The 23,254-nt window shown below is 40.0% G+C and overlaps 3 protein-coding genes and 1 pseudogene across 4 annotated transcripts in view; 3 read left to right on the forward strand and 1 right to left on the reverse strand.

Annotated features, from left to right (window-relative positions):
* LOC145468063 (uncharacterized) overlaps window positions 1-23,254 on the reverse strand; it is a 146,041-nt pseudogene that overhangs the window by 80,713 nt on the left and 42,074 nt on the right. The gene's annotated exons all lie outside the window — the stretch shown is intronic.
* On the forward strand, window positions 23-2,883 carry LOC145467071 (uncharacterized). The gene is made up of 2 exons (XM_081450591.1): window positions 23-167; window positions 495-2,883. Exon 2 carries the CDS (start codon window positions 519-521, stop codon window positions 1,320-1,322), a length of 804 nt encoding a protein of 267 aa, XP_081306717.1. The 5' UTR covers window positions 23-167; window positions 495-518; the 3' UTR covers window positions 1,323-2,883.
* On the forward strand, window positions 7,661-15,436 carry LOC145467559 (BTB/POZ domain-containing protein 19-like). The gene is made up of 8 exons (XM_081451121.1): window positions 7,661-7,850; window positions 9,733-9,801; window positions 9,958-10,120; window positions 10,799-10,852; window positions 11,178-11,237; window positions 12,303-12,503; window positions 12,999-13,124; window positions 14,074-15,436. Exons 1-8 carry the CDS (start codon window positions 7,768-7,770, stop codon window positions 14,200-14,202), a joined length of 885 nt encoding a protein of 294 aa, XP_081307247.1. The 5' UTR covers window positions 7,661-7,767; the 3' UTR covers window positions 14,203-15,436.
* LOC145467557 (uncharacterized) lies at window positions 15,838-21,030 on the forward strand. Its single transcript, XM_081451120.1, has one exon. It carries the CDS (start codon window positions 16,301-16,303, stop codon window positions 19,448-19,450), a length of 3,150 nt encoding a protein of 1,049 aa, XP_081307246.1. The 5' UTR covers window positions 15,838-16,300; the 3' UTR covers window positions 19,451-21,030.

Below are 23,254 nucleotides of genomic sequence, written 5' to 3' on the forward strand. Positions count from 1 at the left end.
TTCCCGCCTGCGTCGGTTGAACAACTCCCATCATACCTTGCTAACTTAGTGCATGAGCCGCTGACTATGTTCGCAGGCACATGTTTAGATTCGCCCTGAGTAATAAGAAATTAGTTTCGAAGGGAAAAGTCAGACACTAGCCCCTGGTAGTAATAGAGAAGTAACAGGTTAGTTCTGTCTTGTTTTTCTTTCGTTTTATCTATTTAGGTCTCTGCAAAGCGAATATACAACACCCTCCGCTGGAATGATCGAGTGGTCGGAGACCGTTCTCCGACAGGCCTTCTGTTCAAATGGTCAAAATCAATACCCGATTTGAGACCAAAACGGCTCAATAACCATGATACCATTTGGCACGTCGCATACCTATGTAGCTGTTAATTAAGGACTTATCACTTCCATATCCTACTAGCTTTGGCTGAGTCTAATACACTCACTCCCATAACTTCCACTTACAATTTGTAACATTTTGTTGTTTTTATTTGCTCTACATTTAGGTATCAGTGTCATTGCTTACAACAATGCTGAATGCCTTGCCATGGACAGCATTTGAACATGACAAAGGCCACTTCTGGGTCCACTATGGTCTGTGTGCATTTGGCTTCCTGTTAGCAGTTATCACCTTCATATCCCAGACTAGAAAGCCTGCGCCTTACGGCCGTCATCACAAATCCAACCAATCATGTGGCCCCATGGTTCATCAAAGAATAGCGCATACAATTTCAGATGCCACCCCAGGGGTTCTTTTGTTTTCATTGGTCTTCTTCCTCTATGGAACTCAAAGAGAATATCCCAATATTACATTCTTCTGCCTGTGGCTTTGTCATTACATACATCGTGGAATTATCCACCCCTGGATCATGAAATACAGCAGTCCAACGACACCATTGGGTATACCCCTTGGAGGACTGTTCCCTAATCTTCTTTACAGCTTCCTTAATGCTGACTGGATTGGGTCTGCTGATTATGACCCTGGTTACTACAAAGACCCACGATTCATCATTGGCATCATGGTTTTTATCACAGGATACATTATTAACTGCTGTGCAGACATAGCTCTTTGTAACCTAAGAGCACACAACAGCATAGGTTACTCTGTCCCACACGGAAGCTTATTTGACATGATTTCTTGTCCCAATTATTTTGGTGAAATGTTAGAGTGGTTTGGCTGGGCCTTAGGGACTTGGTCATTAGCAGGGACAGTGTGGTGGTTGTTTTCCTGTGCTACTTTTGTTCCTCGTGCTAGGCACAACCATCAATGGTATAAGGAGCAATTTCCCGATTATCCTGAGAATAGAAAAGCTTTGATTCCCTTATTGTATTGAAAACAGTGGAACCTTTGTTAAGAGGACATCCTTAACACAATGAAAAGTGTGTTCTTAACAGAGGTGTCCCTGTTTTAGGGGTAATTCACAATGTAGATACAAAGTGTCTCAAAGTAGAGGTTCCACTTGAAATGTTTGTTGCTATGCATTCATCACTGGTGGAGGGGAGGGGGAGTAACAGGTTAGTCAGAACATCCCACGGCCAGTGCCCTGCTCTCCCGCTTTTCGTACATCTTTCACCTGACTCCCGCCTTTTTCTGCCCGGCTCCCATCCCGTGTTAATGAAGGGAACTCAAAACACATCCCAGTCATTTGGCTGTGCTACTCTTAGGCATTTCCTTTGTTTTGAAACACTTGCTTGTCTCTTTTGTCAGCTTATGTGGCACATGTGTACTCATGCCACTTGACATTTCATGACTTATGACATAACCAATGTGAAAGGGTTTACAATTTCCCTGGAGTGAGCCTGTCTTTTAGCCCAAGTACAAAGTTTTGTTTGTTCAAAATGTTTCCTCAGAAGTCTCGGAAGACTCTGAATGAAATCAAATGACAGTTTGGGTTCTTGGTTTTACATTTCTCTCTGCTTCCCACCCTCTTAGAACTCCCACTTCCCGCCCTGCCCCCATCTCCCATACTTCTCCTGCCCCTATTCTCCCGGGCTCCTGCCCAATTTCCCAACCCCCCTGACCACAGAGACCTGAGGAAACCTGCTGATCTATAGAGTGATAGATAGTTAGACATGCTTAAATTGTAATAGAAATACAAATAGAGGTCTAAATTTTGGTTCTTTTTCTAAAGTGAGATGTACTCGTATCTTATTTGGTCAATGATACTGGCAACAAGTACTTTTCCACTGATAAAGGGGTCAGCCCAAAGCATCTGGTACAATTTAAACCTTATAGTAGTAAACACTTTAAGATGTGAGAACTCTCAATTGAGAAGTTTTTCTTTATTTCAAGCATTATGGCACTTCACACTTGGATAAAAGAACTTTGATAACTTTTTTTTTATTTTAAACATTATGGTACCACTTAGATGCAAGAACTTTGAAAGATTTTTTTTTTTATTTTAATATTATTTCAAGTTTCCATTACTGGAAATGACATGCAGTAGTGTAGTCTTTAAAATCCCTTTTAATGAACCATGCAAGCTTCTTCTTTTCTTTCTTCAACAAGATGAAAATACAGTAGACAGGACTTATCTTTTACTCTATATTCACTGGGGAATCTGCTCATAGGCTCAAATTTGCTCACAATGTGGTGTGGTTGTTATGCAATCTTATCTTCTGTAAGTTGTTTAACAGCACTGTAGATTTACCCCATTGTATTAAAATCCAATCACTGTGCGATACATGAGGCCTTATCTTCGTGTCTGTCTTGTAGTAGACTAGGCTATTCCTCGTTTTTTGCTTTATCTTTAGGGACCTTACACAAAACACAACAACATGGCCATGAGTAAAGCAATGGATCTTCTAGTGCGTTATGAGCATTTCGTAGCTGCCCTTTGCAAATAAATTCTTGAAATTGACTTTTCTCATGAATAAAACATTTAAAACTTTAAATAAAAAATGCACATACATGTAGCCTAGCAGTCTTTAAAAGAGACGACCTAAAATTTCTTATAATTACAGAAAATTGGAACGGATCATCATTTCTATTTTAATATATTTTTTTCGTTTTGTATAATTTTTATTTTTTTAATTTGATCTGGTGTCCAGAGTCCAGCGTCCAGTCCAGATTTTATATTATGCCACGACACATTGTTTATTCGGTCCGTGAGGACCTGGGGTTCCAAACATAAATTAATTGTTGACTACAACATAACCGCGATATACCGAAGGGCTAAGGGACTGGCAAAATATGTTCGCTATAACGAGGTTTCGTTGTATCGAGGTTCTTTTCCAAATATTTTACTATTACTGGGGCCAGGAAAATCGTTCGTTTTACATTAACTATGTTAATTGTAAGGGAATGGAGACTATGAAAGACAATTAAGAATTCGAACATACTCAGCATTTACCAAGAAGTTTTTCTCATAATAGCGCATTTGTTTTCGTTCACAGCATTCAAATTCACAATTTTTTTTTTTTAGTAGTCAATCGTATGTTATTTGCATTTACGCAATTTAGGATGGGTCTCTTTACGGGTGATGGGTGTAAAGGAAATCCACAGTTCTGTTTATGTGCACGCGCTTCTGCACGTGCTAATGGGCTAATTATATAATGACTCCAGAAATAATGCGCAGGAAGCACGTCCAATGCAACAGGCCATTTCTGAGTTGCCTTTTGCCTCTGTGCCAAACCGAGTCTTTGCGCAAAACTATTCCTGTGAAAGTGCGTTCCGCTTACAGGTTCATTTTTATGTAAATCAAACTCTTTTTCATGTGAAAGGTTTGCGGGAGGGCTCATTTTGAAACAGAGGCACCAGTTTATCCGAAAATGGTCTATTCCATGGAACAACCAAGTCTAAGTTGGTTTATACTAATGACGGAGTCAGATTCGTAATCAAAATTGCGGAGCAATACAGTCTAGTGAACATCAAATCGATGGAGTCGGAAGCAGCCCTTCGCTTAGTAAAAACCAGATTGTCGGAGTCGTTAGCAGAAGCCGAAGAATAAACCAATGTCGATGCTGTAGAACTAGGTTTTCTTCTTCGGCTTCTACTTCCGACTCCGACAATCTAGTTTTCACTAAATCATAAGCGACGGAGTCGTAAGCGAAATAGTGGAAGACATGGAAACAAACAAACAAAGCAAATGCCATGGTTTATGGATGCAAAATTTTCAGTTCGGCAAACTCTTGAAGTGAAAACTTTTGCCACTCGAGATAAAATTAAAAATTTAAGGAATATTAAAAAATATATATGAATTAAAGAAATAGATAAAATCTGTTTTGAAAAAGAACATCTGTGTGGCACGCTGTTTGCACAGCTCATCGATCAATATTTTTCACACTTCTTTTCAATTAATCCCTTGATCAATAGTTCAGTAAAAAGCGTGAGAACCCACAAGAAAACACTTGCTTTCTGATCTTTCACAGAAAATTTGCGGAAAGAACATTAAATTGATGAATTTTTAGCTCTCTACAGCAATAATTTAACTTCGAGGCAAGGAGAATATCAGCTACTTGATATGTTTATTTTAGCTGTCAATCATGTGGGTAATTTTAGACTCTGTCCACACTACGTCGGAGGAATTTGAAATCGCAGCAACCACCGGTCTTTTTGGGATTTGTGTTTTAAAAAAGGAAGAATACTCGGGGCAGGGAAATCACATTATTATCGTGAGGTTATCGTTTTCAAACAGCTTTGTTTTCAAAATGTTTCCGTCCACTTTAAAACGAAAGGCCGGCGTTTTCAAATTCCTCCGGTTTGAAGAGCGTTTTTGAATAGCTCCCTTTTCGTGACGGATTAGTGTGGACAGTAGGCTTAACCGTAAAAATAAAGCTGTGTTTTCAAATTTTTTTTGGCGTGGTCTGAACGCTGCCTTACAGTTCCACAGCGTAAGGGAACTTATTCATTGAAAAATTAAGCTTAGAAAAAGATGTCAAATGGTGCAAATGCCACTAAAGCTGAACATACAAAGTCTGCAAACACAGTCGAACCTCTATTAAGCGGCCACTCTGGGGGACGAGACATCTGGCCGCTAATAGAGGTGGCCGTTTAGTAGAGTTTCACACGAAAACAAAACAACGTTGGCGGGGCCCAGTTTTCAGTTTATGAAATATAAGTACCAACAAATGCAAGTGAAGAAAAAGGAAAAACAATGATGGTTATAATAAGGTCCATAACGTTAACAAAAGCCAAAGAAACAATTATGTGTACAGACGTAGCCTGCGTAGCAGTCTTTTCCGTTTCCTCTGAGCGGGAGAAAGCGAGAGCCAAGGGGAAGTCTTGCGAACGGATGGGGCGAGCGCAAAAACTTAGAAACAGGGGGAGGGGGTGGAGTCAGGGTTAGGCTGTTCCCGTGCCCTCTCGCGACTCCTGCTTGCATGAAAGGAAACGGAAAAGACTGCTACGCAGGCTAATACAGACGCGATGTGTCTGTCAACCCAACACTGGTTCGTGTGCTGTACAAACAAACTAAAACGCTTCCAAACTTTGTTTTGTGATTGTTTTAATTAAATTCTGCTGAAAATGTTTTAATAGTGTTCCACATTGTAATTCTTTTACCTTCATCGGCTAAAAACGTCCAACTTCAAATCTCCCTAGCCGTTTAATAGAAGTATAAAACAAAACAAAAATTTGTTTTTCCCATTCATTTTGTAATGACTTCAAAAACGAATCTAAAAGTTGCTTTTTATACTTTGTCCAACAATTGAAAGCAATTCAACGCAGTGAAATAAAATTGTCTCGTAATTAGAGATTGTAACAATTTTGATTAAATTCAAGTATAACAAGCAATAGACCAACTTTTCCTTCAGGAGTAAACGAATTACACATCTGTATCAATAGTCAATCACTGGTAGCTACCCACACGTCTTCAACTTTAAAATTCCATAATTACTACATAAATATTTAGCCATTAACTGTGTGCAGTTGACGTGAATTAGCTGCCGCTTTACGCAAGCCTGGGAGAACTTCGGATTGAGCTTCCACTGTTTTCCGCTTCACAGTTCAACAAATTTAAAGGTAAGACTTTTCTAAAATGTCTTTGACAAGTTTATTATCTCACAGGCAGTAAGCCTTTGGTATGTTAACTGAAACTCTAGCCAGTTTTCCACATGTTTTGTCTTTCGGAAAATTGCATTAGAATTCTGTTTTCCAATTTCACCAAGTACAGTAATTTAATCTCAAAATTTTCCTAAATTTCTTAGTTTTTGGCAATTACAAATGACACGAAATAAATCATATCTCAAAACAGCAATCGAAAGAACAATTGATGTCCTCAAAGCTCTCCCATATGAGCTGCTTCGAAAATTTAAGTTTCTGTTCTGTTTGTGATTGTCAAATTTTGCGATTTTGAAAATTTAGGTATTGCTTGCGAAGTATTTGTTTCGCAGATAGTTTTGTCCCATCCGGTCAACTTGGGCTCTCTGTAGTTTTTGCCACAAGGTCTGAGTTAATATATCTCGTTTGATATTTAAAAAAGAGTTAAGAAAACGAGACAATACGCGATTCTATGCCATGGAAATTGACGGGAGGAGCAGAAACGAATAACAAGAGTAAGTCCCGGATTCCATATAATTTTTGCAAAGGTGGCTTTTTGCTTGATATCTTTTCGCGTGATGCCTTTTCGTTTGAGGCCGTTTCGCTGGATGCATTTTCGCGTGATGCCTTTTTGTGTGATGCCTTTCAGCGTGATGCCTTTTTGCGTGATGCCTTTCAGCGTGATGCCTTTTTGCGTGATGCCTTTTTGCGTGATGCCTTTCAGCTTGATACTTTTACGCGTGACGCCTTTTCGCGTGATGCCCTTTTGCGTGATGCCTTTCAACGTGATGCCATTTTACGTGATGCCTTTTCGCGTAATGCCCTTTTGCGTGACGCCTTTCAACGTGATGCCTTTTCGCGTGACGCCTTTACGCGTGATGCCATTTTGCGTGATGCCTTTTCGCGTGATGCCTTTTTATTTGATGGCTGTTTGCGTAATGACTATTTGTAGAATCGACTTGTTGCCATTCCGCTTTGGATAGATGCACGTACAATTTGGATGAATTGATATCAATTACTATGTATTGAATTTTGTCATAGATATACCTCTATCCTTTATCATGGTGGGAGAGGGATATTACGTGTAGAGACACAAGCAGAAGCGCTATGCCTTTTTGCGTGATGCCTGTTTGCGTGATGCCTTTTCGCGTGGTACCTTTTAGTAAGTGTAATACCTTTCACGTGATACCTTTTTGCGGGATGCCTTTCTGCGTGATGCCTTTTCGCGTGATGCCTTTGAGCGTAATGCCTTTTTGTATGATACCTTTAGACATGATGCCTTTTAGCGTGATGTCTTTAAGCGTGGTGCCTTTTTGAGTGATGCCTTTCAGTGTGATGCCTTTCAGCGTGATGCCTTTCAGCGTGATGCCTTTTCCCTTGATGCCCTTTAGTGTGATGCCGTTAAGCGTGATGCCTTTTCGAGTGATGCCTTTTAGCGCGATACCTGTTTGCGTAATGACCATTTGTAGAATCAGCTAGTTGCTATTCAGCTTTTGATTGATGCATGTACAATTTGGATAATTTGATATCAATTACTGAGTGCTGAATTTTGTCATAGATATACCTCCATAGTTAGGTCATCATTCCGTGTGAAATTCACCGGCTTGCTCATAGAGCACTTTGATTCACTGTGTCGCAGGGCTGAACTCCCTCGTTCCCAGCCTCCAAGGGAGTGTTGTTGTTGGTCGCCTAGCAGAAAATGTGAAACGCGGGCTTTCGATTTTGTTGTTAAACAACCGTTTTCGAGAACATTTAGTCGAAATGTGAGCATGATTAGTTCTCCTTCATTCTAATCCACAATGACACAAGAACGCACGATCCCTGGATGCCCTTGGGCATTCGCAGACGACATGAGAGGAATCATCGACAAGAAGGAATTCAGGTTTGCAACGTTCCATCGTAAATTAACATGATCGCTGTGCAAACAGTTTTAAGCCTAACCTTAAGCTTGAATTTCGTTGCCTTCTCGTGAAGTGCTTCTCTGTGTTGACTCTTATTTCAACAAAACGTTTTGAGCCTTGTTGATACTGGCTCGCTCACATAAAATCCTTTCAGTTTTGTGACAGTCTTCAAAGTCCATCACGGAAAGCAATATTCGTTAACAAATTGTTTCTTTAATTTAACAGGGGCTATATCACGCTTTATTTTATTTTTCTTTCTTTATTTATGAGTTCCAGACTCTGTTTTATAATAATATGAAATCATTATAGTTGCCTTGTTTAACCTATTATATGAGAGCACTCAAGAACTAGAGGAAGAAAGGAAAATGCTCCCTCAATCTGTACTTATCCACACTTCTGCTATGCTCTCATCATTTCCTTGTGGTGGTGTGGTTACAGGGCTGACAGAGTCCTTCAAACATCAGGGGTACATTGGGGTTTGCGGTACTGGACAATTTTTCTTGCAGTATTTTGGTAATTTTAATCTCAAATTGCAGTATTGTGGTTTTCAAACAAACCTGCGGGATGCAGTTTTTTACTGTGAATTTTGAATGGTATTAAAAATTATCCTCAAAGTCCTCCAATGTTTTCTGAATCTTCTCTAGTTTTCAATCAGAAAAGGGTAATTTATTGTTTGTCAATTATTAGCCAACATGCCAGTGGGTGTTACTTCTTTGTTTATTTTGTCTAACTCTAAAATAACCTGAGTTGACATTCATTAAAAAATTCCTAATTGTTATTTCTGTGTTATTACTGCTTTCAATGTGACATAGAGTGTTATGTAGTGGTTTCAGTGTGACATCAAGTTTGAATTTGTTATCGAAGAATTGTGGTGTTTGGCGACTTTTTTTGCGATATTGCGGTATTTGCCCCCTCGGACATGGTTAATGGTGCTCTAGTCACAGCTGCTATGGTCCCTTAGCTAGTTCTTAATTTCCTGGAGTTGCTATATTTAACTGAAATGCTTTGTAATAGTCCAAAAGATCAGGGTTAAGTCTCCTTTTATTTGAAGTGGTTGCAGACCTATAAATTTGCAACAATTCATACAAAATACTTTGCATTATTAATAAGAGCAAAGACAAAAAGTCTGGATCACGTGCTGGAGAAGGTTTTGATAACTTGTGTGTCATAAACCAGAACAGAATGATGAGAACAGCAAATCATAAAAAAAATCATACTTAGCATTACCAGTGAGATTTCGGTTTATACTTCTGATCAAGGTGGCCTTATTGTATACATCTGCTTAGGATTTGTCAAGTGTTTAAAGCCAATCACAGACCATGGTAAAATAAAGCAAAGACAGTTCTGCATTACTGTCGGTTTCGATAGTTGTTACTTTGGTTGTTACCATTGAAAACTTTGGATCGTGTGTACTAAAGGCATCCGTGGTCGAGTGTTTATTGATACCCTCAATCAACCTGTGATTGACACTCGATCGACATCTTCATCGACACCTCAATCAATACTTGGTTGACACTAGATTTACACTCACTCGACATCTCGATTGACACTCGATCAACACTTGAACGACAGTCGGTCGATAGTTGTTAGTCAGTGTGGACTGACTCACGTATCAATTGATACTCAAATGCACGTCTGCAAAAATTATTAGACTGTCGACTGACTGTTAATCAAGATGTCGATCGAGTATCAACAGAGTATCGAACATGGAGATGTTGATTGAGTGTTGGTTGAGATGTCGAGTGAGTGTTGATTGAGGGTTAATCAAGGGTATCGATCAACACTCAGCCAGGATGCCAATAGTACACATGATCCGAAAATGTTGACTGAGAAAATATGACTAAGTTTTGTTCCTTGCTATAGTGATGTCAAGTTCATCGTGGGGCCCAATAGAAAAGTGATCCGTGCTAACAAAGCAATTCTTATGGCAAGGTAAGACTGATTATTACATGTATTTAATTGATAATTATAATATTAAATAATAAGTAAAATGGTTCCTTTGTTGAAACTATATACAGTACTGTGCAGTCTTGCTAGCACTTGTAAAATCCTTGGAAGTCTAATATACTTTATATGTACATAATACAGGTGTGAAGTTTTCCAGGCAATGCTTTCAGATCAGAAAGACAATGTCCGACCAAAGGGTGATCAACAGGATATACCACTAGTCCTAGCAGATGTTACACCAGAAATCTTTATGTCGCTGTTGGAATTTCTTTACACCAATACATGCACTCTAAACAGCAAGAATGTAAGTGGAAAATAATGTTCTTTTTAAAGTTTTGTAATTACTGCTGGTGCATACATGTACATCTTAACTGATCTCTGCTCGAGGACAATACAAATTCCCTGGTGCTCATTGAACCTTTTAGGGCTGAGTTAAAAAGCAGTTTTGGCCCTTCTTAGGGTGTGCAGCCCCATGAGGTCCACAGCAAGAGCTTTCCAGTACCTTTTAGGGTAAATGAGCTTGAAAGAAATGACAGGAGATATTTAATTTAACTTTGATAATACCACAGTATGCCAACAAAAAAATAATGCTAAATAAATAGGCACTAATGCCACGCCAATGCCATGCCAAAGCCACGCCAACGGCTTGCCAACTGCTGAGCAACATGCTCCTCATCATTAAATCAGTATGTTTAACCTCATAGTGCAAACTTTATCAGGTGCAAAACTTCCACAGGTCGTTAGAGATGTATTTTGTATCAACAAGCTACTGCACTGCTCCCCTAAGATCCAAAGCTTTTCCCTGAGGGGTATTCCCACAGAATTTGTCAGGTTGCTGTAAGTTGTACACGTGTATAATACTGTTAACAGAGAAGCAATGCATTCAGGAGTAACAAATCTTACATAATGACAGCTGTGTTAACTACTTCCTTATTACTGATACTAGCAGTACTTACATTAAATAAATTATATTTTTTTTAAGGTGATGGAAGTCATGGGCTCAGCCATGGAGTACAATTTAGAGCAACTACAAAAGGTGCATACATGTACATGTTGAGGCCTTGATCATGTCATCATCAGATGAGAGTACATGTATCTAGATACATGTACAGTTTTTTAAAATACAAGTTCTGAACTGTTTTGAGTGCACAGCATATATTGTTCATTTTATTTAATATAATACACTCAAACCTGGCACATTAACCTTTTAGCTGTGCCTTCAGTAAAAATTGAAGATTAAGGCATCAGTCCTAGTTGCAGCTCCAGTAATCAGGGTGCAATAAGAGAGGTCAATGTCCTTTAAAGTGAATAAGTTATCTCATGTTTTATTGATTTTGTAATTTTATTTCATTACATGACAGATTTGTGAGCAGTTCATTGGTGAAACTCTTGCAATAGAGACAGCATCAGAAGCTATGCAGGTAATTTAAAGTTCAGTCACTTGGAACTGTAAATTATTAGTTATGTTTAGTTTAAATATGTTATTAATAATTTACCATTTTGACTTGGTATCATTTGTGTATAATACATCTTATTTGATGGTTCAACATATACTGTCAGACAAATGAATACACATGGATACTTTGCGAGTTCTGAATGAGCAAAATGTCCAATAATGCATCATCGAATAAGCGCTTCATTATTCCACCGTTATCCTACTTTCTAGTAATACATCCTGCATCATTAGAAAATCATACTGATTGCATACCATTTATACAAATTAAAGATAAAAACTAAATATGACTCTTATGTACAGTGCAATTAACAGGTTCATTTTCTGCTTGTTTTCCTGACCTGCATGCAATATGGTAAAATGGCATGATAGTTGAATAATATGTTGTATTAACATTTTTAAATGAAAATTCTTGCAGAGGCAATACCCAAAAAAACACTAACACTAACTTATTAATTATTTAACGTATAACCCTTACTGGAACCTAAAGAAATACATGTGGATAAACTCATTTGTTACCAAGCTAAGGAAAGTGCAATGGCTGACCTGTTACTAAAGTCCTGAACATTGTTTACACTGTGTGCAAGGGAGGCGGCGTGGCCAAGTAGTTAGGGCACTGGACTTGAAATCTGGAGGTAGCGGGTTCAAGTCCTACTCTGACCACTAAGCTGGAGTTGTTTCTCGGTAGACCCTAGTTCAACTGCTCGGTCTTGCTTGTAAATAGCCAACTGGTCTGCCTCCCTTCAGTTGGGATTTTTAATCCTGCTATGTTTGAAATATTTGAAGTATTTCTTTCTTTCAATTTAAGTAGCATGCCTGAGAACTTGCTTGTTGACACTAAAAATGCATTGACCACTAAAAACTTTCAATGTTTCTTAAAGTAGCTATATATATTATAGCAATTGAATAGCTGCATTCAATTGAATGGGGCCAAGTCAATTCTTCTAGTTTACAATTTAAATAATTTTACAGTCTAGAATTGGCTATTGTAATACGTTGTGATAGATAGTAATGATGACATTACACTGTCTAGATTGCCGTTACCTATGATCAGGAAGAGCTTAGAGAGCGCTGTTTGGATTTCATTGAAGAAAACACAGAGAGTGTCTTCAGAACTAAAGGATTTCATGAACTGTCTGAGGAAGCCTTGTCTTTACTGCTGCAAAGTGACAAACTGATGATGGATGAGCTGGAAATTCTTGTCGCTGTGAGGGAATGGGCCACAGTTAATTCTGTAAGATATGGTTCATTAGTTGATTTGTATAATGTATTGGGTCATTGTGTTATTTTTCAGTGATGCTGTGACTTAATGGTGAGAACACTGGAATATGGCCATTGTGTTGTGCTTTTGTGCTAAATTCTTTATTCCTGAATGCATTGCCTCTCTGTACCAAGGAGTATTTATTTACTAGTGTTATACACATTCAACTAGTACAGCAACCCATCAAGTTTTGAGGGTTATCCCTGAAGGACAAGCATTGGATGCTGCCGGTGGAGGGTGGGGGGTGTAGTTGTTTGTTGCTACAGAATCCCGAGTCACCTCAACGAATTGTAGTGGTTTTGCACCCAATCAAGCTTGTAGCATCTGAGATGGCACCCATATTTTCCAGTTTGCACCCAGTCCCACCACCGTTACTGCATGATTTGCCCAATCGAAATAGTGTATTAGTCTATGACCTAATCAATGTTATAAAACCTTAATAAATTAGACATTTGTTTCTTGTTTAAGGTGGTTCTTAGTAAGTCACTTGCTGAAGTGGCACAGAATGTCATCAAACATGTCAGACTTGCACTGTTAACACCCGAGGAGCTTAAACAAGTAGAGCTTGACAATGACAAGGACAAAATGATTCCAGTAAGTTAAAATATATTAAACCTTACAGTGCCAATGCTTTTGGCTCAATCAATTGGACATGTGTGTCAATTCCAGGCCCTTTCATCCTCCTCCCCACCCCCCCTCCCCTGCGTTTGTCAGACGTTTGGGCATGACTTCAAAAAGTCCAAACTTCTTGATGGAAACCTAAATATAATGGTCTAATATATTTGCGCACTGAAGCAATAAAAGGTTGGGATGTTAAGTTGTAAATGTCTGCCAAATGTTTTTAGGCTCTATCGTCGTGGAAAAACGGGTCAAACTTGAGAAAAAAAACTTTTCCTTCAACGATTCACCTGTAACTGTATTCTTTGTCCAGTGGTCCAGGAATCTTTTGGTACAGTAAGGGGCCAAGATAGTTAATCAAAAATTTTGGCACTATTTTGTTCAAGGATGCAGCAAAATGAACAAAATTGCCGTGTTAATGCCCTGTTAATGAAGCATGCTATTTCCTCAATGCAAGACAAGACAAGACAAGACAAGACAGGTCGCTTGTCCTAAATTCAGTTTTGCATTCGCTTGTAATCTCAAATTGGCTAAGCTGTAAACAAGCCTTTCTTTTTTTTTGCGCTGATTGCGCAAATTTGTACAGTAACCTTAGGTGAGAAGTATTGTAGACAGCACTACAGACTTTATTCATGGTATGAAATTCGCGAAATCAAATAACCCGTGTGACACATGGAGGCCTTGGTCATTTCCATTGTGTCTCTGGTGTCATGTGGAAGAGCTGGTCCATGGATTCTGTTTTATATTTGAGTGCGTGAACGCGATCACGAGAGTGCGGGAGCTTGTATCCGCGCTTGTGCGCGCGAGGGATAGCGAGTGATTCACGTAGTGTGCGTGCGTGCGTGCGTGCGTACGTGCGTGCGTGCGTGCGTGCGTGCGTGCACTAGGCTATCCCACCCAAATTCATTGTCGGTTTTCCTTTCAGATCAAACAGATATCTGAGGCCTGGAAATATCACGCGTTGAGAAAGACACCGAAACACAGCGCCTCAGTGCCCAGGCCACGACCGCGACGGGGAACGAAACCGCGGGAAATGTACACAGAAGTCAGTTAACAGAATGCCACTATTTGGTTAATGACTTTTGAAGGCAAGAAAATGGAGCAGAAAACAAGTTAGGAATTTTGTTGTATGCTGGTTCATAGTATTGCATATTATATACTGCATAATAGATGTGATTTAAACCGTCACTCAAAAATCGATTGATTTGTTACTGGCAGTTTAGACTATGTTTGGACAGTAATGGAACTACGCCGGAGAAATTTGAAAACAGCGTTTTCACTCTGAAAACGAATGGAATGTTTTCCGTCCACACTACGCCAGGGGAATTTTATAACGCAACAATCACCGGCGGCGGAAACCATATAAGTGTTTCCTTGGGGGGTAGAGTTAATCACATGACTATCGTGACGTCATCGTTTTCCAAAAAACCTTGTGTGGACAATTTCTCTGGATTATTACGGACGGTAGGCCTATCCGTAGAACTAAAGCTGCGTTTTCAAATTTCTTCTTTATAGAGCAGATGGAACGTAAGCTTGATACCTGTAAATAGACAATGCGCGCCTTTCGTTTTAAAACAAACACAACTGTAATGTTTCTCTTCAACAAGGAATTGTTTTTTTCTTACTTACTAAGATTAAATGATCGTAATTGGACTCCGTGTCATCCAATTCTATATGTAAACTTACTCGCGGTTAAACATTCCGGACTCCAGCACGCAAAGGCCCGTGATCTAATCGCTCGTGTTATTACAGACAGAACTGGACTTCGTTCTTCCTTGTGCTATATTTATACATGTTTATAGAATGCTATAGAATGCTTTTAGCACTGACGAATTGCACTTTCCCAGTTAAACGTGTTTAATTCATCTTTAAAAACAAAAGTCAGTGATGCTCTTCTCAGTCTTGATTTCATTCTCTAATAGAAATTATTGAACCATGTTAAGCCGCAATGTAAACGGCGAATTTTAGCTACACTTTAGTTACATTGCAACTCGGAAAGTTCATTATATGAAAGCATCATCTTAGTTGATTTGTTCAGTCTCATTTAATAACTCATAATCAAAAATTTATTTTTGTATATGCTTAATAGTTCCTTTCTAGCCGGCATTTATAAATCCCTTGAATTTGATATTGGAGTTTAGACTTAAGACTGAATATTTAAATAGTTTGAAACGAAACGTAATATCATTTAAATATTGCGCTTCCTAAAGCCACTGACACCGATGCTGGCAATTATTATTATTTTTTTAATTTCTTTTTATTAATAAACTATCATTATGTATAAGCTATTCTTGTCTTCATTTGTCTATTCGGTAATAATCATAACTTTAAATGCCGTCGACTTTAAACGCTGAAATTTGAGTAAGAACTAGACTTCTCAAATAGGATGAACATATCTCAAATTGTCAGTAAATTGAGACGAGCAATATTACACCTACGTTGTGTTTTGCCTCTTTTTGCGCCAGTCTGCTAAAAGGTCGGCCTCCTAAAATTCAATAAACTTATTGACCAACGGCAAAAGTTTTTATTTTCGTTTATTATCTAAACACAATTTAGCATATAGAGTGCCCGTAGGGTTTTATATGGTAGTATGTTTAGCCCAATAAACTGTTTTGAAATGTATTGTATGCACAAGGCAAGGTCTAATATTTTTTGTTTACCGACTGACTGCAGTGGGACTCCAGTAGATATTGAAGGCTTATTTTCATGCAGTTTTAGAAACAGCCAAAATAAAGTATTAGCTAAAAAAAGACTCATGCTTCCTGTTATTAGACCGGAATATTGTCGTCATTAATTCGCTTATTTTTCCGATAGCAAAAATCTTCGCGACATAATGCAAATTTTTTGTAATTATGCGAGCACAATACAAACGTTGACCTGGGCTGTTCTCAGTGGTTATGTACACACGTGAGGTGTGAAGTTTAACCCGCTGGGGGTTTTAAGTGGAAATAAGCTTTTAACAAAAGGATATTGAAAGTTCTTGAGATCCATTGAAGCTAACACGTTGCCCCAGCGAAACCCGTAAATGCTTAGTGACGGAGGAGTAGGGGTTTTGCTCTGTGAACACGAAATGTGGTTTCCGTACATTTGATTGATCCCGTCAACCAACCTGACCTTTAGTGAAGTTTTATATTGCTGGTTTAATTGTCGAAATGTGGGAGGCGAAAACATTGACGCAACAGAATGGAAATTTACGTACTACAAACTTGACAACAGTGTCAAACGAATTGAGCGAAATCAAATTTAGCTTCGAAGAGAAGCCTTCGGGGACGAAATCAACTGCTACCTGCGAAATGTCAGAAACAACGCAAAACACAGTACATAGAGTTTTAACTTCTGATATTATTGCAAGAATACAGGCGGTGGACAATGAGGACGATATCGCCACTTGTCAAACGGACATAACAAAAAGAAAAATTCCGCATCGAGCGAATTACAAGCTTGGAGCGAATTATACTGGCGACTTTTCGAGACACGCAGCTGAGGTGAAATATGGCGACCACTTGGACGATTCAGGGATGTGTATTATCCGTAATGTGGTGATTGTTAAAAATAGCGCGTCGCCGCTGGGATTTTTTATTCGACAAGGAGATGGATCATTTAACAAGCAGGGAATATTTGTTTCGCGTGTTACGCAAGGGAGCATTGTCGACGCAAACGGTTTGCTCAAAGTTGGAGATGAAATCATTGCAGTTAATTACGTCGACATCGACGGATTCAGCCTGGATGATGTAGTGCGAATGATTCAGGCTCCGCGAAAATTGATTTTAACGATTCGGATAAATGCTTTCTTAATCAAAAGCAGTTCTTCCGTTGGCGATGCTTTCAGTTCTCTAACAACTAATGGAGAGAAGGCTACCTCGAAGGCTTTAAAAATCAAAAGCAAGCAGTCTCGGGCAAATGATTATAAAGAGCCAAGCAACAAAGGTAAACAAACTGAGCAAACACAAACGGAAAATTTGAAAGTGGACAAAAATGCAAATGAGCATCGGGACATCTTAAAATCGTCAAATCATTCGGAAAATTCGGCGACCATTGAAGATCTTATCAACGCTATTCGTGCGCAAAATAATCGATCGAAGAAAAACAAGAGACATTTTGAGCACGGTGAAAACAACAGCGAGCCATCTCCCGAAGACTCTGGCCACTCGAACGGCTCTCTGCACAAACAGCGAGACTTGAATAAAGCCGAGAATCCGCAGATTAGAAAACCGTCCAATGATGGCATCATTTTGTCAACCAGAACTCCTCAAATTGCCAGTCGAAAGTCAAGTACTTTAACACCAATAACGTCTGTGAATTTGATTTTCGATGACCCTGATGATTTTACTGTTCCAGCTCCTCCTACCAAACATACTATTTCAAACGAAGAATCCCTAAAAGTTTATTCTTCGGGAATAAGTTCACGAAGCCCTCCGGGTTCTCCCGGGGGCAGTCCGAAGGCAAGGCGAAGACTTCCGTCCGTGCCTGGCGACACCACACGCGCAAGTCGCTGTAACAGCGATGCCCGTAGCGAGAACGGTTCGCACCCGGCTACCAAACCCTTGCTTTCCCTACCAGCGGAGCCAAGGAGCCGTAGGATGCTCCCTACACCCCCACCATCCCCCGTTGCCTCGCATAAAGCGGAATTATCAAACAGTCGTAAAACAAGCTCGACCACAGGTGAAAACTCTGAGAGTGGAAAATCAAACCGGAACAGTTGGACTGGATCGGCAGACAGTGAAACGATGGAGGAAAAATCACCAGCGCCATCTCCCTCAAGGAAGGAATCAGGGTTGTCTTTGAGCCAAATCTTCGGCGCATTTGCGTTGAGAACTCATTCAGATGCTACAGATGCACCAGAAAAGAGTAAGAATGGAGGCAAAACTGAGTCTTCCGCATCCCAAAGGCCTATGCGAAAGAGCGAATCTCATCGAGACGATATCTTGGCGCAACAGAGGCAGTCTTTGCTGTTACATTCGTACGTCTCTGGTGGACTGCAGCCTCCTAGCGGACCTAAAAGACTCACGAGTCGTTCATCACAACCTAATTTGAAACTTTTGCCAGTTCAGGAAGAACCTTCCAAATCGAAGCTCTCTCCTGGCTCGCCTGAGAACTCCAAATTCTCTCCAAAGCTCACCAGAAGGCGCGCCAGCCTTGCGTCAATAACTGACAAGAGTTTAACCAATCAGCTTCTCGCGCAAGACTTGAGTGACGCCGACCGACTTAGAAGTGAGGCAGAAACTGGGTTTTTGATATTCCCAGATGATTATACTGGGCATAATCTGCTATCGTCGCACGCAGTCTCCGGTATGGTCTCTTTGCACATTATCAAGGCTACTCACTTACCTTTCGCTGATAAGAAGCTTTTGGAGAAGAAAAAGAAAGTCTACTTTGCGGTAGAGTTGGACTTTGAGCGAAAAGCTTTCACAACTACCAAGAGGGCGTCAAAAGCCCTAACCTGGGACGAAGTATTTGAAGTAGAAGTCCAACATGGCCGAGAAGTGTGCCTCTCTTGTTTTATTGCAAGCCACGATTTTGACAAACCCGTGACAAAAGCCTCTTTCAATCTGTCTCCTTTTGTGCGATGCGGTCAACAACACAATGTCGTGTTTCGTATGCATCCACAAGGAGCGATTCATCTCAAAATGGAATTCATTGAGATGAAGACCTTGCTTAAACGGGCTCCGTCTGATCGAATATCCGGCGTGTTTGGATTTCAACTCAATGTGACCTCGCGAAATGACAACGCAAGTGTCCCGCTGATCGTCCGGAAGTGCGTGGACGAGATTGAGAAGCGTGGCCTACTGGCTGTGGGTCTGTACAGAATTTCCGGAAACGCTCGACGGAAGAGGCAACTTAAGGCGCAATTCGACGAAGACAGCACCACGGTGGATTTGTCAGAAGACAGCTACCCAGATATAAATGTCATCGCTGGCATTTTGAAAGATTATCTCCGAGAACTTCCCGAGCCCTTGATAACGGAATCCTTGTCGAAGCTACTGATTAACGCAGCTAAGGAACAAGTCCAAGATCAGGATCTGGCCTCACAGAAACGTGTTCTCTCCAAACTGCTGGTTCAGTTACCTCAGAACAACAGAGAGACCCTTGTGTATCTGCTGAACCATTTCTTGCGGGTCATTGCAGAGAAGGAGACGAACAAAATGGACGCGCGCAACCTGTCAGTGTGTTTTGGGCCCGTGCTTTTATGTCCCCCGGCGAACCTTACCGAGGGCAAAGACTTGCTGGACCTGAAACTTCATATTAAAATTGTCGAGTTTCTGATTTATCTGTGGAGGAACACCAATGTAACTCCCGGATAGCTCTAAATTTTGTTTAACTTCTAATATTTTTCCGTAAAACCTTTATCTGTTAAGACATATATCAGCACTAACCGCAAACATTTGTCAGTCTTTTGTCTTAATTAAGCTTCAAATCGACAGTTTTCAGGGAGAGAGATTTTATCATCTTATCCCAAGGGCTTTTTGATTGACTACGGTCCCAGCGGAGGCATACGTACACGCGAGCGCGGCGTGTGCGAGGGTGATAAATTAAGAGCGTGACTCGCGAGTCAAAATGGCCGGAAAACGATCACTCGGTAAGCCTCGCTCGTGATTTTTACACTTGTGTCCTCGCGCATTCCTTTAATTCGACTCAGCCAAACTTTTGTAAAACAAAAAAAAGGATAATAAAACACGCGCTTCTCAAATTGCCAACTTTTTTTTCGGGAGAGGGGGCGGGGGGGCGGCGGCTATCAGAACAGACTCTTACGAGTATATGCATTAGGTCTACTTTCGAGTTAGAACAGATTCATGAATTGAAGAAATTTCCGAACTGGACAATACCAAGTACGTGATCATATTTCGTGATAAATATATTGGCATGGGACCTTGCGCTGCTGGATCTGGAAAATGATTGGAGGCTTTCATAAATGGATATTACACAAGCAATTCAAAAACCAAACCTTACTCGGCAGTCGGACGCTCTTTGGGCTCGTCACGCAATCTCTATTTCGTGACGAGCCCAAAAAACGTCTACTCTGTCCTGTCGGGTTAATTCTTCGGGTCATTTTCGGAGGATCTTCGGTTTGCACGATGACGTGTGGAGGTTTGAACAAATCCTCGGAAATCATTACCCAAAAATCGTTGTCCGTAACTATTTACTTTCGCCGACACTTTCGCCGCTTTTCTGTTTGTGCGTTGCTAGGAAACTGATTAAAGAGCGTACGTAATTTCGGTTCCCTTTTTTCGAAACCTTTTGTCCAAACAGGATCGTTGTTTCTAATTCCTTACCTATTTCTCGAACCAATTTTTTTCAGGTTTAAAATTATCTTTCTCAATTTATCTGGACTGCGTTGACGTTCATTTTTATCCGTACTTTGCCGTTAACACACTTTTTGCGGATTGGAGAACAAAATTTCTTTCTGAGCTGTGTTTGAAGAAGGTGAGTACAGGAAAATATACTCATTTTATGTAACTGACCAATAGTGAGATAATAACCTAAATGCCATCTTGGGGTAAAATAAACAGAGTTAAAAGAACTGCAGCATTTAAGCGATCAACAGTTGGCTTTTCTCTTTGACTTTATTTCGCTGATGTTTACGCTTGCTTTTGTCCGATCGAAAAATAGTTACACCTTGGAATTTAAATGTGCAGAAATCTCGTAATAGTTACAAAAATGAACTATACGCCCGTTGAGAAATAGATATGCATGTTATTAAACGAGCGTGAGGCCCGTATTGGAGAAATATTGGTCGAGTTCTCCTTGCGTTTGCAGGTTTATGGGCCGCGAGTGGCAGGCTAGGTCCAAAAACTTGCGAAATATCCGGTCCATTTCGAACCGGGCAAGTTGGTTCAATTAAGTATTTAATTTAACGTTTTTGTTTTGTTTTGTTTTGTTTTGTTTTTTTAATCTGCTGATAAATCGATGCTTCTTCGCCAAAGGTTAGCATTCATTTACGTTTCTCATGTCGCTTTTGTGAACATTTAACTGAAATTATCCTCCAAACATGAAGTTAAAAAGTTTTCTACTCACCAAAAATGATTTATCTTGCACAATGAAAGGAAAAAGCAATTAATCCATGATTAACTTGCATTACTATTCCTTAAATTTCACCTTGTTTTGCTATTGATTGTGTGTTAAATTCTTTTCCACAAACAGGGTACTAACTATGATGCCGAATGAAACATACCTTATCACGATGGCAAATACAACTCTAGCTGAAAACCATAGCCACATTTCCAGGGAGGAAATCATTGACATTCTGAGTGCGTTTCAAAAGATAGGCTTCGCCGTGCCTTACTTTATCATTGAGCCGTTAGCCTTGGTTCTGAACTTTCTGACACTTTATATTTTATGGAAACGTGAGAAGCAAGCTCGCAGACTGAACGCTGCAGCACAAGGCCAGCACAACATGGTTCGTCCTCAGCTCAGGTCCTATTACTTTCTCCGCCACTTGGTATTCTCAGATTTGCTGACATGTTTCGTTGCTGTTCCCTTTGATGCTTTGGAGATATATCGCCTGGAGTTCAGAAGATCTCGCGAATATTGCGCCATATCAAAGTACGTAAGATTCGTCGCAATCAGCACAAGTTTCTACTGGTTGTCATAAACTTTGAACGTTTCTGGTCTGTCACATTTCCTTTTCGTCCTCTCAGTCGCAACAAGATCGTGTATTTGACTTGTGGGGCTTGGCTTACGGCGTTTCTGATAAACATCCCTTCGCTTTTTTTATATCGATCAAAAGTCGAGTACTTGTACGACAATGAACGCTATTTTGTCAAGGTTTGCCTTGCTGAAAAAGGACTACTAGGAAGTTTCGCACGAGCCTATTTGGGCGTGTCATTTTTCATACCAACCATTGCAATTCTCGTTTTCTCGTTGATAACCCTATACCGCATTCTAAAAATCGAGAAGACAACAAACGAAAGAAGGCTGAACAATGAAAATTTCCAGGTGGCTTTAGAGATGAAAGCGGCAAGACGCATTGCGCTTTCATCTTTATATATTACTGCTGCATTCTGGTTGTGTTTGAGTCCAGCTCGCTTATATTACCTCATTACCGCTTGTAAGGACCGTCCTGATTTCCCAACCTCTTACCTGATTGGTCGGTCGATCGCAATTATAGCAAATAGCAGCGCAGTCGTCAATCCAATTGTTACCATTTTATGTTTCCCTCAGGTCAAAGAGAGCGCTAAGAGGTATTTGGGACTGGGAACTAAAGAGTCTTATAGCACAACTCAAGCTAAGTGTCAGGTGACCAGTGAATGCAACAATGTTGAACTTGTCACTGTTAAAATTAGAAGCTCACTTCCAACGATAAGGTATGATTTGCAGAAGAAGGAAGAAAAGTCAGAAGGGTTGGAAAAAGACTTTAGCGAGCCAACAGTTTTTGAGGAACTGGTAGTGATGACGTCAAAATGTGGTAAGAACAAAATGTAATAAAAATCAAGAAAGAATGTTAATGACGTCATCTATGCGTCTATCCTCCAATAGATCATAAGTAAGAACCAATCAAAATGCGTGAAAAATTTGACTTATAATTATATATAGATCAAATTAACCACAAACATTTCGTAGCCTGTTTTCTCAATTAAGCTTCAAATCGAACGTTTTCAAGCTGTAGAACAAAAAACGTATTTTTTTATTATCTCCGAGCTAAACCTAAGGGCTTTTTGATTCTCTACAATTCCAGCGCGAGCATGCGAAAACGTGAGCGCGACGCGTGCGAGGGTTGGAAACTACGAGCACGGCACGAGAGTTAAAACTGATGGAAAAGATAACTTGATAGCTTCAGCACGAAGCCTCGCTCATGAGTTTTACACTCAGGTGAGCTAACGCATCACTTTAGGAATCAGCTAGACTGCTGTCAACCTAAAAAAATGATAAACCCGCTCTTTTCAAATTGTCAACTTGTTGTTGCCGTTGTTCTTTTTTGTGGTAACAGATCGGGCTTTGAGTAATAAGTGAGGGAGTAATAAGTGTGTTACTGAGCACGAATTTTTTCCGATACCTGATAAAGTGCAAACATAAACTCCAGACCTGAAACTTCTGTTCAAAACAGTTTAAATCTGAAATGTTTCCCTGTTACTTTAATATAGGCTTTCTTTGCCACAACAACATGGTGG

Source organism: Orbicella franksi, chromosome 14 (genome assembly GCF_964199315.1).
Source record: "Orbicella franksi chromosome 14, jaOrbFran1.1, whole genome shotgun sequence".
NCBI lineage: Eukaryota > Metazoa > Cnidaria > Anthozoa > Scleractinia > Merulinidae > Orbicella > Orbicella franksi.